We start from the raw sequence: 19798 nt of genomic DNA, 5'->3' as shown, positions 1-19798 counted from the left end.
CGAAAGCTTTTGACACAGTAGATCATGATATTTTGATTGGCAAGTTATCACATTATGGTATCAGGGGTACAGCATTGGACTGGTTCAAGAGTTACTTAGCTGACAGGAAACAATTTGTCTCGATAAAGGATGCTGAGTCAGGTTTACAGAATGTCACTTGTGGTGTTCCCCAGGGATCCCTCCTTGGTCCGTTATTATTTATTGTGTATATTAATGATTTTCACTATTCCTCTGATATTTTATCATTCATTTTATTTGCAGATGATTCAAGTTTGTATTATTCCCACAGAAATCCTGAGACCCTTTTAAAAACAGTTAATAGTGAACTGAGGAAAGTCACTTTGTGGATTCAAGCAAATAAATTATCTCTAAATTTGCAGAAAACAAATTACATGCTTTTTAGCAACAGGATTAGAGAAGTTCCAGGTGATGTTATATTGATGATTATGATTATATAGATGATTCAAGTTTGTATTATTCCCACAGAAATCCTGAGACCCTTTTAAAAACAGTTAATAGTGAACTGAGGAAAGTCACTTTGTGGATTCAAGCAAATAAATTATCTCTAAATTTGCAGAAAACAAATTACATGCTTTTTAGCAACAGGATTAGAGAAGTTCCAGGTGATGTTATATTTAATGATGTGTTAATAGATAGAGTAAAGACGACCAAATTTCTGGGGTTGCATATAGATGAAAAACTGATTTGGAAAACCCATATAAATCATCTATGTAAGACATTATCAAAAAATTGTGGTGTAATATACAAATTGAAATCCTTTTTCTCTACTGATATTCTTTGTATGATGTATTCAACACTAATTCTCCCTTATCTCAATTACGGTGTTCTTGCATGGGGTAATTCTCTTAAAACCAATCTAGAAAGGGTCTACTTGATTCAGAAAAGAGCTTTAAGAATTGTTTGTAATGTTAACTATCGCTCGCATACTACCCCACTTTTTTATGAGCATAGAATTCTTAAATTATAAGATATCTATGATTTTCAACTTGGTACTCTAATGTATGCATACAATGCAGGCATCATGCCACCAGCTCTGGTCACAATGTTCATGAAAAATAGTGACATACATAATTATTATACACGAAATGCTTCTGCATTCCACTTACCAAAGTTACATACAAGTTTTGCTTTTAGGACAGTTATAAATACAGGACCCAGGTTCTGGAACTCTCTCAATTCAAATATTAAAAAATCGGTAAGCATTTATACTTTTCAGCGTGTACTTAAAGGTTATCTTCTTAATTGTTATTTGTGAGTTGCTCTAGGTTAAGATATGCTTTTATATACTATGTTATTTTTTAATTTTGGAGCCTATAAAAAAAACTGTATATAAGACTGGAGAATGTTATGATATATCAATATTTATTTATCTTGTATCTTGTCTAACTGGATTCTTCTGCAGAGGGTCAGCCCATGTTTTTTTTCCTATTGTATTCTTTTCTTGTGTATCTTTTACCTTTGTCATGTTTTGTTTTTTACTTTACTATTTTACATACGATCTTCCTCTTTTTTTCATGCCATGTTATCCATACTTATTTCTTGTTCCATCATATATACCTTAATTATATCATATTGTTAGTTTATTAGACTTCATAATTGTACATTCAAGCAATGTATTCTATTTTTAGTGTGTTTTTTGTCATTGATTAGTTTTAGTTTTTCTTTTTTGTGTGTGTTTTATTGTTGTTGCTTTTTTTTAGTTGTTTTGTTTCTCTTGTATTTTTAAGGATATTACATGTACACACTGAATACTATTTAGTCATGTACTTGAAACAAAGGAGACCCTAGCCTTACAAGCCTTGCTTTTTCAGGGGTTCTCCTTGTCTTTCTCTCAATACGTAATTAGTTATTTGCTGTGTTTCTTTTTTTTCTCTACTGTAACAATGATGTATGGTTAATTGATTTTCATTTGTAGAATGTGAAATCACACTTGTAAGATAAATGTATGTGCAGACAGAAAGACGAATAAATAAATATCTTATAAATATCTTATCTAAGTGTACGAAATGGAATTGCACCATAATGGATATCATAGATTGTGGTACAATTATGTCATATTTTCAATCATGAATCGTGTATAGTTTATAAACTTACCTATTTGAATTGCACTTAACCATAAAAAAAACACGTGAGCACGAGGAATTCAATCTTTTACAATTTTATATTCGAATGAATGATATTGATTATTAAAGGACGAACGAATCGAGAGCAATAAGTGAAGTGAAATACCTAAAACATATTATATTAAATATCAATAAAGAATTTGAAATAATTTTCTAAATTCAAAGTCTGGAATATCAACGAACTTTCAGTTTTTTTTTTTGTGGGGGGGGAGACAAAATCCCGAAGGGGTCACAATATTTTTGACAGCGTGAGAAACCAAAGCGATCGAGCGGGAGAGGGTGTGGCGCCCCCACGGTAAAAACTTTGTGTAAAAATGGAGTATAAAAGTTGCGTTTACAAGAGCATTCAAAAAATAAATTTATTGAGAATTAAACATAGAATTCACTACGAAAGACTATTGCCAATAATTTATGAGAACCTATGAAATCTACGCGCAAAACGATCGTTTCGAAATGTGGTTTTCATGTCTGATCAATTAAATTACGTATTACGCTTATACTGACTCAAAATACAGGAATTACATTTTTCATGCAATGTCCTTTCAGAAACATTTATTTATGTGCATTTACATACACGGACGACGCGAGAGAGCACAATCATCATAAGTTTCAAGTAATTCCTGTCAGAACAAGGAGTGTATTAAGCAGAATAAGCGTAACAACAGAAACAAAAGAAATTCTAATGAATGTCTTTTCAAATTCAAAGTGTCATACTGTTCTGAGGTGGCAGACGTCGATAAGCACTTAAATCTCCATTCTATGCAAATCATTTCTGACATCAGCATTGGAGATAGTCCCTGATTATCCATGCATTGGCAATACGTTTCATATTTTGTAAGTAGAGGGGAAAGAAATTTGACAAGCTTAATTTTCTAACAATTTAAATTTTTCCTGAAAATCATTAAAGCTTAAAACATTACTCGATTTATGTGTTTCCTTTGCATGTTTTGTATGGCTGGGGAAGCACTTTTGGATGACTCCTTCAAAATCTTCTTTTTTCTTTACATATTTTCTGGGGAAAATGTGACCATAACTAGGAAATGATGAATATCAAATTCCAGGAAATATTCACTTGTAAATAAGCATGAACTGATTAACAAACTACGGCAGTTCATAATGTACATTATGTAACTTTATTTAGAAGAAAACAATTACATTCCAATAGCAGATGTGGTTGACGGTACACCATGTGGAGTATTCGAAAAAGTGGATAGAGGAAGAAGTGAAATTGATAAGGGAGTGGACAGTTGATAGCCGAGCATTGGCGGCGGAAGCCAATAAATTTAGGGGGTGTCCACCTGAAATTTTGGGATGGACACGTGTAAAAAATAGGACATGCGCCCCAGAAATTTTTGACAAGCAAAAAAAAAAAAAAAAACAAAGATCTTCAACCTAAATTTTAGGGGGGACAACAGACGTTTCAGGGGGGGCACGCGTGAATTTAGGGGGGGACGCAGGAAAAAAAATTGACAAGCAAAAAAAAAAAAAAAAAAAGGTTATCAACAAAAAATTTAGGGGGGGACCGTCCCCCCCACCTAAAATTTAGGGGGGACACGTCCCCCCCCCGCTTCCGCCGCCTATGTAGCCGAGTAATTTTTTGTTTAAATGAGCGTAGTCCTGAAAAAGACAGTAAACCAGAAAAGGTTGAAGAGTTGAAGAGGCTTGATTAGTTGATAGATGAGTGTTAGCTCCTGCTCTGCACTCCATTCGCCGACTGAAGCTAGCCTCTTCTCATTTATCCAATAATCCAACTACTCAAGCCTCTTTAACCTTTTCTGTTTTACAGTCATTTTCAGAACTACACACATTTTCAAGAAATATTACTCTAGGACCTACTCTCAATATTTATCTTCCAATTTATCTTCAATTTTGCTTCTTCGGAAGACGTAAAATTGATAGGCGAGATATTGGGTGATTGAGAGTATGTCCTAGAGTAATATATGACGACCTCGAGATGTTATGGTTTCTGGGCTTGACAGCTATGACATAGATTTCATATTTCTCTAGAGTAATTACTAGCGTTCAGGCTCGTTAGTGATATCGTGTTCGGTCTGAGCGTTTCTGGGCGACCGCGCGTTTGTTAGCCGACACAGCCAGCATGCATTGGTAAATCACTTTCAATCTGCCATTCGGTTTCAGTCTGAAATGTATTCTTTAAAAGGTTAAAAGTTATCACACTGTAATATGATGGAAAGATGGGCTTATCGGATGTATGTTTCACAGAGGGACGTGTTCGTCAAAAGACGCGAGGCTAACATGTAATTGCCCCGTCAGGGGCGAAATTTTTTCATTTTTGACAATGGAAATGACAATTTTTAGGCAGAAAAGTGCCTTCATCGTTTACTTTTGTCCTTAAACATGTTAAATAATTTATGATTTTCCTACTTTTAGGGAAACACATGGGAGGGGGGGCAAAATCTCGTTTTGCCCCCCCCCCCAAAAAAAAAAGTGCCCGCTTCCGGCGCCTGTGTTATTCAGCTTTATGGAGCTCGGGTCCTTACCTGTATCTGTATCCCATAAGTTCCTTCCATTGTCAGAGCACCCCTGGGGATCATCGGTGATGTCGAATGTATCTGTAGCAATACATTTATTCATGTTATGAATCGAATATCACTTTTTACGTTTGTTTTTGAGGGAAATATCACAAACAAACTTCACATATTCACTCGGAATGGTGATAATGTTCTCTTCAGATGTCGTTGCTGCCCTAAAACCTTAGCAATATTTTGTGAAAAGAGATGTATGCAGGTCGTCATCAATATTCATTAGGTGTGCTGATGATGTCACATCTCCACTTTCTTCTGTCATGTCTGTGATTACATGAAATCATGATTTCTTCATAATATTGCAATTCGTCGTTTTGCATATATAAAAATAATAATATTGTTAAGACGATAATTCCACTTTATTCAATAATAAAGAATTTGTTCTTGTTCATTGTCAAGTCATTACCTCGGTTTTAAAATAGCTGAGTAGTGACTACATAAGATCAGTTATTTACAGTAATGATAATCATAATTATAATGATATCAATAAATATATAAAAATAAAAATATGCAATAAAAAGGTGCCATATATATATATATTTTAAGTTACACTTGAATCACAATTGCTTTAGCGGGCACTTGATAACGAAGCCAGCCATCACGGCAAAGTTATATGAAACAAAGTTAACAACTCACTTAATATGTTGACTACCTGCCCAATGACGGTGAATTGTGAATCCAAACTCTCTAAAGAAGCTTCCATGTGGACAACATTGGACGATGATAAGAAGGAGTCCCCAACCTCGAAAAAGCTTCTAGTAGAAAATGTGAACTCGCTGTCGCCCTCTTCATCTGTCGCTGTAAATGTGTTGTAGACGTCGTGTGTAACTACTGTCAGAATAATCCGATACCCTTCAAGAGCCTGCATTGTCCACTCGTAGATCACAGGATTCGTGATGGCGTCATGATCCGAGGCCACCAGCGAACACTCTATTTTTGTTCTCATTCCAGGTTTAAGGTTTACTTCTGCAAATGCATATAAAATGAAATTTCCACACAGTTTAATTGACCTTGTCTACGTCTCTTATTTCTATGCATCTACTTTCCTACTCCTCTTATTCTGGTTCTTCTTTTATACTACTTATTTACCTCCTCTTTTTCTTCTTCTTTTACTACTACTGTACTTTTAATACTACTACTTCTGCTACTTGCACTACTACTACTACTACTACTACTACTTCTAAAACTAGTAATTCTACTACTACTACTACTACTACTACTACTACTACTACTACAGCTCTCACTACTACTGCTGCTACTACTACTACTTCTACAACTACTACTACTGTTGCTACTACTACTGCTAGTACTACTACTACTACTACTACTCTACTACTACTACTACTACTACTACTACTACTACTACTACTACTACTGTTGCTACTACTACTGCTCTCACTACTACTGCTACTACTACTACTACTTCTACTACTACTACTACTACTACTGCTCTCACTACTGCTGCTACTACTACTTCTACTAACACTACTACCATTACTACTTCTATTACAAAACTACTTCTACTACAACCACGTAGCCAGGATTTAATTTTGTAGGAGCGGTACTTGCCCGCTAAGCGCGCTCCCTAGGGTGCAGGGTGGGGAGAATCCCCTCCCCCGCGCGAAGCGCTTTCGATGTCTCATCACATTTAAATCAAAAGGAGAAGTCTCTTTAGTCTCTAGTACCGATTTGAACTCGAATTTAATTTGAACACTAAGATTTAAAAAAATATGAGCACCCCAAATATGGGAAAGATCGAGAAATATGAAATAATTTCTCTTCCCGCGCGAAACGCAGAAGCAAAAATATTCCCTAAAACTTAAAAAATAGAAGTGGTTTAAAATGCCTACCTTGGTTAGATCAGATTCGATAGCAAAATATGTAGCTACGTTACATTTGCAAAACAGAGTAAAAGATACATGTAAGTAGGCCTATGCAGGATGAAAAAAATTCCTTTCCACGAATGGCGTTGCTGCTCTGAATTTTGTCTGAAACCTTAACCTGCTCTAATTTTGATATTTCTTATATTATACAACTCAATTACGAAGAAAAAGTAGCTCAAAATGTCAAAGGGATGATGCAGGAAAAAGATTCTTCCATTCCCATGCACGCGAAGGACGGAGAACCTCTGCGATTTATTTTGGGAGAAAAAAAAATGTGTAATTTCGCTCATATTAAGTGCTTCCTTTTGTCTGATTAAGAAACTTTAGCAATCTTCATAGTTTCAAATTAATGGCGCATAACAAGACAGGAGATGGATGGGCAGCGATGTATAATAAAGGTCTTTTTTCGGACAGTATACAATTTTGCACGTAGCACGGCGCAAATTTAATGCCTGCCCCCTTTAGCAGATATTTGCCAAAAATCATGAAAACTGCTTACTGAAAATCACAAATAGCAAATGCGGATTCGGGGAGTGGCGGTAGAGTTTACCATCTCTGACCAGAAGAGCGAAAAAATCTTGTCAATGTACCTAAAAAAAACCACTTCTCATATTTCAATAAAGAATAAATAATTAAGTATTTTGTCTCATCATATATTATTTTAGTTTGTTAATAGTTCTCTACTTTCAGAGTATTGGCGAAATTTCTTATGCCATGTATATTTCATTCGTGAATAAAAACGATTTTCTTATGATAAATGTATCCACAAAGAAAAAAATAATGAAAGTCACCTGCAGTAACCTCATTTTGGGGGCAACATGAATCCCCGCTTGCCCAGTAGAATTCTTGATCTTCGTTACTCTCATAATCAGGACATGACATTGTTATAATAGGAGGAGCAGAAGTTGACGTTGGATTATTTTCCATGTCATATGTATTGATGAGACATTTATGTATAGGCTGGACATCTAGAAATACAGAGGTGAGAGGAAAACGACATAAATAATAATTACCTTGGTCAATTTATAATTGCAAATTAATATTAGATTATAACTGCAGTTACATGTGATGATAAATTATGACGAATACTATGATGGACCACCAAACAGCACCCAAAACTACATAAAGACAAAAATAATACATGATAATTTTAATGCTGAAAAGTATGATGGAAATGATAACAATGATGATATCAATTATCGTAATATTATCATCATTATTATTTTACTAGAATATTGGTGATGATGATGGTACAATAATAAATATTATCATCGTTATCGTTTCCATCAGAGTTTTCAGTATTGAAGTTGTCACATATCCATTAATAATAAAGTATTGATAATAATGACGAAAATAGTGATCACACTATCATGCCATTAACATACCACTACCACGACCATTACCATACCAATATATCACCACTATCATACCACTACCATACAACTACCATGACCACTATCATGCCACTATAAAACCACTTCCATACCCACAACCACACCAATATCATATCACTAGCATACCACTACCATGACCACTAAACTTTAACACTATGACCACTACCATGACCACTACCATGACCACTTCCATGACCACTTCCATGACCACTATCATGACCACTATCATGACCTCTACTATGACCACTATGACCACTACCATGTCCACTATCATGACTACCTCCATGAACACTACAATGACCACAGCAGTGAACACTACCATGACCACTATCATGACCTCTACCATGACCTCTACCATGACCACTACCATGACCACTACCATGACCACTACCATACCACTATACCATGACCACTACCATACCACTAACATACCCACTTCCATACCCACTACCACACCAATATCATACCACTAGCATATCACTACCATGACCACTAAACTTTACCAATATGACCACTACCATGACCACTATCATGACTACTACCATGACCACTACATTGACCACAGCAGCTAGTGACCACTACCATGGCCATTATCATGACCTCTACCATGACCACTACCATGACCACTATCAAATACTTTTAGATAATACTGAAATCAAAGAAGTGCAAACAACAAAATTCTTAGGTCTTACTATTGATAACAAGCTTTAATACGTGGAATCATATCAACACTATTTGCAAAACTGTGTCACGAAATATTGGAGTCATCAATAAGCCTTAAAAAGTTCTTCCAGCACAGGCGCTATCCATGTTGTATTGTTCATTAATTCTACCGTATCTTAATTATGGAATTCTGGCATGGGGTAATGCCTCTCAAACGAGACTAAATAAAGTCTTGCCACTTCAGAAAACAGTAATGAGAATAATAGGCATTATGTCCTTTAGAGCTCATACGGATGAATTGATTTGTCAGAAACGTATCCTTAAAGTCAATGACCTGTACCGCTTGCAACTATTCCAATTCATGTATCAGCTAGATAGAAATAGTGTACCCAATGTCCTACAAAAGAAATTTACGAGAAACAATACTTTACATTCATATAATACGAGACAATCAAATGACTATCACTCACCTAAAAGCAGAACAGTATTTTCTAGCAAAACTCTTTTTTTTCACAGGACCAAAACTCTGGAATTCGTCTCTGGACAGAGAAATTAAAGAGGCAGCTAATCTTAACCGATTTAGATTACTCATCAAAAAGTTTCTTCTGAATTCTTATTGATTCAATCTAATATTTGTGAACTTCATACTTATCCTCGGTAGTATTGATTATTTCGAAGTCAATATTTAATTTTGTATGTAGTGTATATACATTTGTGTTACAGTGTTTATATTTATATAATTGTATAGAATTTTGCTGATTATTTTACTCTTTTTGTATTATATTACCCTTGTATAAAGTTTTCATAGGGGGTCTACATTTTACAAGCACTACTTTTTAGTAGGACCCTTCATTTTTTTTTCATTTCATTGCTTCGTTTGAGTCCTGCAAGTGTTATGCATTTTTTTTTCATTGTAAACATGATTTATTACGAAATGTACATTGTTGATTGTGGAATATGAATATATCAATAAAAAAATAAATAAAAATGACCACTAACATGACCACTACCATGACCACTATCATGACCACTTCCATGACCACTACCATGACCTCTACCATGAGCAATAACATGACCACTAACACCACCTCTTCCATGAGCACTAACATGACCTCTTTCATGACCACTACCATGACCACTCCAATGACCACTAACATGACCACTCACATGACCACTACCATGACCACTACCATGACCTCTACCTGACCACTACCGTAACCTCTTCCATGAGCACTAACATGACCACTACCATGACCACTATCATGACCTCTTTCGTGACCACTACCATGACCACTATCATGCCCACTAACATGACCACTCACATGACCACTACCATGACAACTACCACCCCTACAGAAATTTCCAAGCTTGCGGGAAGCGTGCGACTAGCTTGCGCAAGCTTGCGGCATGCTAGTAACTAGCATGCGGCTAGCTTAATAAGCGTGTAATATGCGTGCAGAGTAATAGTTAAGCGATCTTTTAGCGAGCAGGGACTGTTCGCTAGCATGCACTCGCTTATTAAGCGAGCGCCCTGCTAGTCGCATGCTAGTTACTAGCAAGCGGCACGCTTAAATTTCTGTAGGGGCATGACCACTAACATGACCACTACCATGACCTCTACCATGACCTCTACCATGACCTCTACCTGACCACTACCATGACCTCTACCATGAGCACTAACATGACCACCTACATGACCACTACCACGACCACTTCCATGACCACTATCATGACCTCTACCATGACCACTACCATGACCACTCATGACAACTACCACGACCACTACCATGACCTCTACAATGAGCTCTAACATGACAACTAACATGACCATTACCATGACCACTACCATGACCACTCCAATGACCACTAACATGACCACTACCATGACCACTAACATGACCACTACCATGACCTCTACCATGAGCACTACCATGACCTCTACCTGACCATTACCGTGACCTCTACCATGAGCACTAACATGACCACCTACATGACCACTACCACGACCACTTCCATGACCACTATCATGACCTCTACCATGACCACTACCATGACCACTTTCATGACAACTACCACGACCACTACCATGACCTCTACCATGACCTCTACCATGAGCTCTAACATGACAACTAACATGACCATTACCATGACCACTACCATGACAACTCCAATGACCACTAACATGACCACTATCATGACCACTAGCATGACCACTAGCATGACCTCTAGCATGACCACTAACATGACCACTTCCATGACCACTAACATGACCACTTCCATGACCACTACCATGACCACTAACATGACCACTAACATGACCACTTCCATGACCACTTCCATGACCACTACCATGACCACTAACATGACCACTACCATGACCACTACCATGACCACTAACATGACCACTAACATGACCACTACCATGACCACTACCATGACCACTACCATGACCACTAACATGACCACTACCATGACCACTACCATGACCACTACCATGACCACTAACATGACCACTAACATGACCACTACCATGACCACTAACATGACCACTACCATGACCACTAACATGACCACTACCATGACCACTAACATGACCACTACCATGACCACTACCATGACCACTTCCATGACCACTTCCATGACCACTAACATGACCACTAACATGACCACTACCATGACCACTAACATGACCACTACCATGACCACTAACATGACCACTACCATGACCACTACCATGACCACTTCCATGACCACTACCATGACCACTACCATGACCACTTCCATGACCACTATCATGACCTCTACCATGACCACTACCATGACCACTACCATGACCACTACCATGACCACTTCCATGACCACTACCATGACCACTACCATGACCACTTCCATGACCACTTCCATGACCACTATCATGACCACTACCATGACCACTTCCATTTCCACTACTATGACCACTACCATGACCACTACCATGACCACTTCCATGACCACTTCCACGACCACTTCCATGACCACTTCCATGACCACTTCCATGACCACTTCCACGACCACTTCCATGACCACTTCCATGACCACTACCATGACCACTACCATGACCTCTACCATGACCACTACCATGACCACTACCATGACCACTACCATGACCACTTCCACGACCACTTCCATGACCACTTCCATGACCACTTCCACGACCACTTCCATGACCACTTCCATGACCACTTCCATGACCACTTCCATGACCACTTCCATGACCACTTCCATGACCACTTCCACGACCACTTCCACGACCACTTCCATGACCACTTCCACGACCACTTCCACGACCACTTCCATGACCACTTCCACGACCACTTCCATGACCACTTCCATGACCACTTCCATGACCACTTCCACGACCACTTCCACGACCACTTCCATGACCACTTCCATGACCACTTCCATGACCACTTCCACGACCACTTCCACGACCACTTCCATGACCACTTCCACGACCACTTCCACGACCACTTCCATGACCACTTCCACGACCACTACCATGACCACTACCATGACCACTTCCATGACCACTTCCATGACCACTACCATGACCACTACCATGACCACTACCATGACCACTTCCATGACCACTTCCATGACCACTTTCATGACCACTACCATGACCACTACCATGACCACTTCCATGATAATGATAACAACGCGCCTCGGAATAGAATACTTCTAGATAGATGGCGCTATATAAATGCCTATTATTATTATTATGACCACTTTCATGACCACTACCATGACTACTACCATGACCACTTCCATGACCACTTTCATGACCACTACCATGACCACTACCATGACCTCTACCATGACCACTACCATGACCACTTCCATACCACCATCCATGGTTGTAATAAAAAGCGTTTTTTATATCAAAAAAGAAAACAAAATCATAGAACTTTTTTTTTTGTTATCGTTTTAAAAGGGTTTTTTTTCTTCCAGCGAATGATGCGACTTTCTGTAAATCAAGTGAACACATAGTATGATTTAAGCTAGACCTGTTGATGTTTTAAATACATTTTTGGAGTAAGTAAAAGTGATGACTACAAATGTCTTACCGCATTTCCAACAAGCTATTTCCCCAAATTACTAAATCATGGAAATTGAATGCTTAAAAAAAAACACTGAAGTAAGATGAATATTTTTTTCTCATAAGTGTACATGTACATGCAATCCCAGGGAATTTCAAGTCTTGTCAATCTAGGGTGGACAATTATGAATTTGCACAATGATAGAAAATGACATAATCTATGGGGTTTCAAAGCTTAATTTCATTGAATCCAAATTATTTCATTTTAAATCAAATGCCAATGTTAGTGTTTTTAATTACAAATCTGGTTCTAACTCTAAAATGCCCTTAAACAGCTTCTTTTTTATAGGAATTCTGATCAAATGCATACTAGAAAGAACGAGAATAACGGGGAAATAGATCGAGAAAGAGGTGAAAAACAGTTATGTTTTATTTAGAAGGAGTTTGGGGGTAGTTAGAATAAAATAATGCACCACTGACTTAAGAAATGTTTTTTTCTAAAATCACTGTAATCACATATCCATGGAAATTTACAACACACAAGTCTATGCAGTGATTTAAAAAGCGTTTTTTGTTTAACAATGGTTTAACACACAAATTGGTTTAACACGCAAATACGTGTGTTTTAAAACGCATTTTCTCACGTGTTTTAAAACACACCGTTTAAAACGTGCCAGCCTTGTCACTGTCACACCACTATTATGATCACTATCATACTACCGTACCTTTACCATGACTTCTACCATGACCACTACCTTGACCACTGCCATGACCTCTACCATGACGACTACCACGACCACATCCATACCACTACCATGAAGAAGGTCCTCATCACTGCCATATGCCCACTATCACGACCATTCTTGTCCATGCCATGATCTTGTTGGTCAGAATTCAGTACATTTCTAACCACCATGACCACCGTTACGACTACCTTGACCACTTCCATACCACTACCATGAAGAAGGTCCTCATCACTGCCATATGCCCACTATCACGACCATTCTCGTCCATACCATGATCTTGTTGGCCAAAATTAATGATACATCTTACTACATGGTTGATCTGTTGAACTCCCTGCTGTTATGGAAAAGCGTGCTGGACACAACAGTAGTAGCGACAATGATGACTGAAGAAAGACATGAAGTCTTCTCAGATCCAAACCTCGCTCCATGATTTCTCAGCTTTATCCCGTGTTAGTTTCGAACTACAATGTATTACACTAGTCCGCTCTTGTATAGTTCTGAAAAAAATGCTCCAAAGCACGAAAAATACGTATGTGTTGCCATTGACCTATGAAGTGCAAGGAATGTAATAAATCAGGAACACCAGCTTTAAAATGACGTTTTCAAATACTTCCATACAATATTCACCAATTCCTGGTTTTCCGGATCAGTAACTTTTAAAAGAGAGAGATGGGGAAATCAGTGTGGAAAATCATTCTCGCTGTGCATTCAAATATTTACACAGATAGTGGTAAAAAAAACCCGTTTAGATATGTATTTCCTCAACGCAACTGTTTGTGTAAATGGTACATATGAGAGGGTGTGCGTGTTTTTTGTGGTTCAAAACTAAGGAAGAGAGGAAACGAAACCATTCGTCGCGTAAAGCGACGATGTCACCAATACCACCATGAATAGAATGCAAAAAATGTTGTCATTTGATGCATTTGATGATCGAAACCTTGTTCAGACGTGGGTTGCTACTCGGAGAAAAAATATTATACATTGATTGAATTTACAAAGTTATTCATTTTATCACGGCCCATGCGTAGGCTATTTTGATCGGAGATAGCCCAAAGGAAAAGTTTGAGTTACTCTGACCAAGATCCTCCTACTGGTTTTCAGGAGTAACTTGGTCGGAAGAAGGTTGGAGTAAATATGTCCAGACGAGCACTACTCCGAAACCAATTAAAATGAATTAGGCGGCTAATAGCAGCATAATTTGGTCGTAAAATTGGAGGAGGACAAGAGTTATCCGCATTACTCTGATGCTGCTATTATCCGCATAATAGCAGCATCGGGACAAGATTTTGAGTTTATGAACGCATTTCCAAATAATGCGGATAATTGCCATGGTGCGGTCACAAGGTCACCCTTTTCCAACACAACCGCATCGGAGGGGGCGTGTCCAGTTGTCATGGCGATTATCCGCCTTTTTCAGGACGGGCGCTCGTAAAAATAATGCAGCTTATTTTCGGAGTTTATGAATGCAATTTTTATTGAATTATCCGCATTACTCTTAGGCGGCTAATTGGAGGATAGGTTTATGAAAAGGGTACTAGTCTACAAAAGTGTGTGTACCACAACTAATTCAGCGAGTCTGCATAGCAGACTAGGTCTACTGTGGCTGCATCTGAAATGGCTCGCTTCGCTCGCCCTTTCAGGCTTTGCAAACCAGCAGCAACGCGCTTCGCGCGCTAAGATCCCACCTCACGAGCAATTCAGAGTCTGTATAGCAGACTAACTCCCATCTTTCCTCTGACATGGCTTTCTCCGACCAAAATAGCATTCGGAATTTTAATCCATACATAATATAATCATACTCCGATTAGCAACCCACGTGTGAACGAAGCTTGTGTTGAATATATTACATGCTCGTCGTTCACAATGGAATAGAGATGTCAGGCCTCAGGGGGGAATACACGGGAAAATCATCACTATAAGATTCATCTACTGCACCTAATTTCATCACTTACTTTGTCGATTTTTTATTTTGTATCTATTAATCTACTCATTTATTTATTCATTTATTCTCTAAGATATTTATTTTCCTATTTACTTATTCATTTATCTGTTTTGGTTTTCATTTGTTTATTACTTTATTCCTCACAATGTTTATTTTGTGTGAGAGTGCCCAGGTAGATGGGACTTTGTGTGTCTGTAAGGGTGGGTGTGTTAGTGTGTGTGTGCTTGCGTGTGTTCGTGTGTGTGTGTGTGCGTCATTAGGTGATTTAACCCTCACAGGTAAATTGTTATAACCAATTAGGTTTAGGCCCTATTCATTCTACTCTTAATTATTTTTAATCCAGGAATACCCTATAGTTTTTAAGTTGGTGTTTATAAGGAGATAAAAGACATTACATTTGATTTCGTATGGTTTGGAAACGATTGTATGAAGAGGAGTGCCACGTGTTAGGACCATGAATACGGATGACTAGCAAATTTTAGTTTCAGTCGTTATATATACATAAGTATGATGTGGTTGAAATGTGACTATAGTGGAAAATTACTATTTGCTTGGTAATTATACACACTTAGTGGTGAAATAATAATTGTTTGCGTTTCTATTTCCTCAAAGTAATTATGTGTATAATTAGCTCATACTAAAAAGGTAGGGGCCCTATAGTGATACGTAAACTATCTGATGCATCCAAGTAGATTGAGTTAAATCGCATGGTAAAAGATATTTGTCACAGACGCATAAGACAAAGATCAGAGGCGGATCTAGCTTTTAGAAATTTGACAAGCAAAACAAAAAGGGGGAGAGGGTTTCCACTTCTAAATGAAGATCATTTTTACACATATATTATTCTAACAAGCAAAAAGGAGGGTACGTTCATTAACAAATTAAGGTCATTTTGTTACCGAGAAATGTTGACAAGCAAAAAAAAATCAGGGATTCACCATAAAATGAATGTTATTTTGTCCCTATAAATTTGGAAAACACAAACAGGGGTTGGTGAAAAATGTAGGGCATTATTTTCTCTTTATTTGGTAGCCCGAGGTAGGGTGAACCGACCCCCCCCCCCCGCCCTCGTAGATCATCTAACAAATTTGGAATAGCATTAAAATATTTAATTATATATTTCATCTCAAATAGTAGCAATGATATAGGTTAAATTCCAACAAATTGATTTCCCAAATTTGAATTCAAAGGAAAAATGTTTGATGCCGCATTTCGTTTAAAACGTGCAGTTTCGTCAGTGACTTAGGAATGGAGCTCACTTGATTTATAAGAATAAAGTACGATAGTAACAACGTTGACTAAATGGATAAAAATATTTATTTTTAGAAGCTTGAAATTGATCACTTATACAGAGGTTACTTCTGTTAATGTTATTTCATGGAAACATTTTTATAAAGTTTGGCTTCGTTAGAAATGAATCCTGTCCTTAATGCAAAAGTAGATAGTGTCATTTTACTTAATTTCAAACTGTAAGAAAATAAGAGCGATTTGCGTTTATTTCCATATTCGAATCTGTAAATTTTAGCGTAGTGGAAACTGTCGTACACTTAAATGTACATTGGTGAGTACTGTAACATTACCGTATGTCACTCCCCGATATATAAAAAATGAAGATTAATAAATATTTGCAGATGCAGTGAAACAATATATTCATGATATTAAACTCGTAAAAATCTACAACTAAGTTTATTACAGCATGGAACAGCCTATATCTGCACTGCAGACTGAAGTGTTAATTTAACACCAGTCCGGAATTAATATATGACCACACTAGAGGAGTGTTGAAACAACACTGGTTTGAAGTTAAATCGATGCTATTTTAACACTAATTGGTGTTGTATAAATCTGGAAATAATAAAAAAACAAACCGGTGTTGTTTTAACATTCTCTGGTGTGGTCATATATAGATTCCGAACTGGTGTTAAATTAACATCGCCTATTTTACAGTGCTATATGCACAGCTGTGGTTTTAACCGGTGAACATAGAGGACCACACCAGTTATTTTACACCGGTGCTAAATTTGTGGTGTTATTTTTACACCTATAGGTGTTATTACAACACATTTTGTTGTTATATTTACATTCTTTGGTGTTATGTTTAATCTCTAGGGTGTAACTTTAACACCTCAGGGTGTGGTCCTCTATTGGCACCAATTGGTTTTTTACAGTGTTTTTACAGTGTGGGCCCATTGTAGGGCTTATATGACACTATGCGGAAAAATAACTGAGAAACAGTCTCCTCTTTTTATATACCTTGGTTAATAAATCGATCCGATAATATTTCTTAATTTTACAATGAGAAGAAAAAGTATGGGATTGTTGACATTACAGCTATGGTCTCATTTCAATGGATGGTTATGCTAAAAGGGTGGCGGATGAACACTTATCCACACGAATGCCATGGATAAGTTGTTGCGAGATCACGGCATCCTGACCAAATTATTGAGTAAGATCTCATTTCGAAGCGAGAACTATAGGCTATCCATATAACTATAAATTAGTTCAATACAGTATATAGCACATTAAGTTTGCAGTAACAGGGGTGGCGGAGCCGGTGGATGCGGTGAATGTTAATTAAAACTAACTTGACTTAGTATTTATATAATAAATACGACGGTAAGCCTCATATGTCTAGGCAGTTAAAAGCAGGGAACAACTCAGTGTTATACAAATTTGACAATTTTGAAATTATGCAGGAATGAAATACATGTGTATGTCAGCTCTGATTCGCAACCGAATCATTTAGTAAACTGCAGAAATATTTAAACTTACTTGTTAGTAAAAAAATTGTGTATCATTTCAACAAATATTTCGACCCATGATATAGTCATTTTGCCAAGCATATGAATAACAGGCATGTTTGGGGCAAAAATGTGAAATGAAATATTTTTACCTGAAAAGTGCAATTAATATGCACACAATAACAGATAATTATTCGATTTTTGTTACAGATTTAATTATTGATGTTACAAGATTAAAATTGCAAAATACTAGGGTGATCAAATGTTGCATTAACTTTCGACACACCATTTTATGTCCAGCAGGTCCAATGAGAGAAAACACACTTCAAAATTCATAATTACATTGAGATCTATGGAATAATTAGCTGTTAATCGGTCATTTTGAGGAAAAATAAAGGTATCTTAGACTTAAAACCTTTTCATTATATACAGAATGGTAATACATATCATTTTTTCAAATAATTTTTACACTGTTTAAAACATGCAACCCTAAGGATAAGATATCAAATGATTAAAAATGTAAGTATTAGGATTGGATTCTGTCAAGTGGAAAGAAGTCGTAATTTCTGTAAGACCAACTATTCAAACATCCACGTGACGACCCGTTTGGTATGTCCTAAATATGATGTAAGAGAATATAAGCATTCATTGTTTTCATAAAACAGTGAGAAATTGATTTGAAAAATTGGTTGTAAAAGCATCATAAAAAACATATAGACTTATCAACACACAGTAAAAACAACGTCAGTCGTAAAATCATGTATTCTCTGTAAAATCATGTTTTTTAACAGTGTAGTGTCGTCCTTCTAACTTTTAAACTGTAGGAAAGTAAGGCGATTTGCGTTTATTTTCATAAAAATAATCTACATGGGGTAACTGATGTGAGTACTGTAACATTACCGTATGTCACTCCCCTAAATAAAAAAAAAATCAAGATTGATTATTGACGGATGCATTAAAAACAATATATTTCACTCGTAAAAAATAATCAAGTTTAATACAGCATGGACAAGGCTTAATCTGCGCTGCAAAAACTGCGGTGTTAATTTAACACCAGTCCGGAATTAATATATGCATGACCACACTTGAAACAACACTGGTTTGAAGTTAAATCGATGCTGTTTTAACACTAATTTGTGTTGTATAAACGCCTATATCTGTATATGGAAATAGTCAAAAACCAAACCGGTGTTGTTTTAACATTTCTCTGGTGTGGTCATATGTAGATTCCGATACCGGTACCCATTTACCTCACCTGGGTCGAGTGCAGCACATTGTGGATCAGTTTCTTGCTGAAGGAAATTACGCAATGGCTGGGATTCGAACCCACGACCCTCTGTTTCGAAGTCCGAAGACTAATCCACTGGGCCACAACGCTCCACGCTCCCAATGAATCCTGTCCTTAATGCTAAACTAGATAGTGTCGTCTTATTTAATTTCAAACTGTAGGAAAGTAAGAGCGATTTGCGTTTATTTTCATATTCGAATCTGTAAATTGAAGCGTAGTAAAAACTGTCGAATACTTAAAGGACAAGTCCACTCCAACGAAAACTTGATTTGAATAAAAGGAGAAAAATTCAACAAGCATAACACTGAAAATTTCATCAAAATCGGATGTAAAATAAGAAAGTTATAGCATTTTAAAGTTTCGCTTATTTTCA

The 19798-nt window shown here is 37.1% G+C and overlaps 1 protein-coding gene across 1 annotated transcript in view; it reads right to left on the bottom strand.

The window, feature by feature from the left end:
• Positions 1-14372, bottom strand: part of LOC121430937 — a 32117-nt gene extending 17745 nt beyond the window's left edge. The window contains exons 1-4 of the mRNA XM_041628373.1: positions 13762-14372; positions 7365-7541; positions 5327-5656; positions 4646-4717 (exon numbers count right to left, since the gene is read on the bottom strand). Of these exons, the coding sequence (XP_041484307.1) occupies positions 4646-4717; positions 5327-5656; positions 7365-7541; positions 13762-13882 (700 nt within the window). The 5' untranslated portion in view covers positions 13883-14372. The remainder of the gene's footprint in view (positions 1-4645; positions 4718-5326; positions 5657-7364; positions 7542-13761) is intronic.
• Between the last annotated feature and the right edge of the window lie 5426 nt (positions 14373-19798).

Source organism: Lytechinus variegatus, chromosome 17 (genome assembly GCF_018143015.1).
Source record: "Lytechinus variegatus isolate NC3 chromosome 17, Lvar_3.0, whole genome shotgun sequence".
Lineage (NCBI taxonomy): Eukaryota > Metazoa > Echinodermata > Echinoidea > Temnopleuroida > Toxopneustidae > Lytechinus > Lytechinus variegatus.
This window is presented reverse-complemented; position numbering and strand designations above follow the sequence as displayed.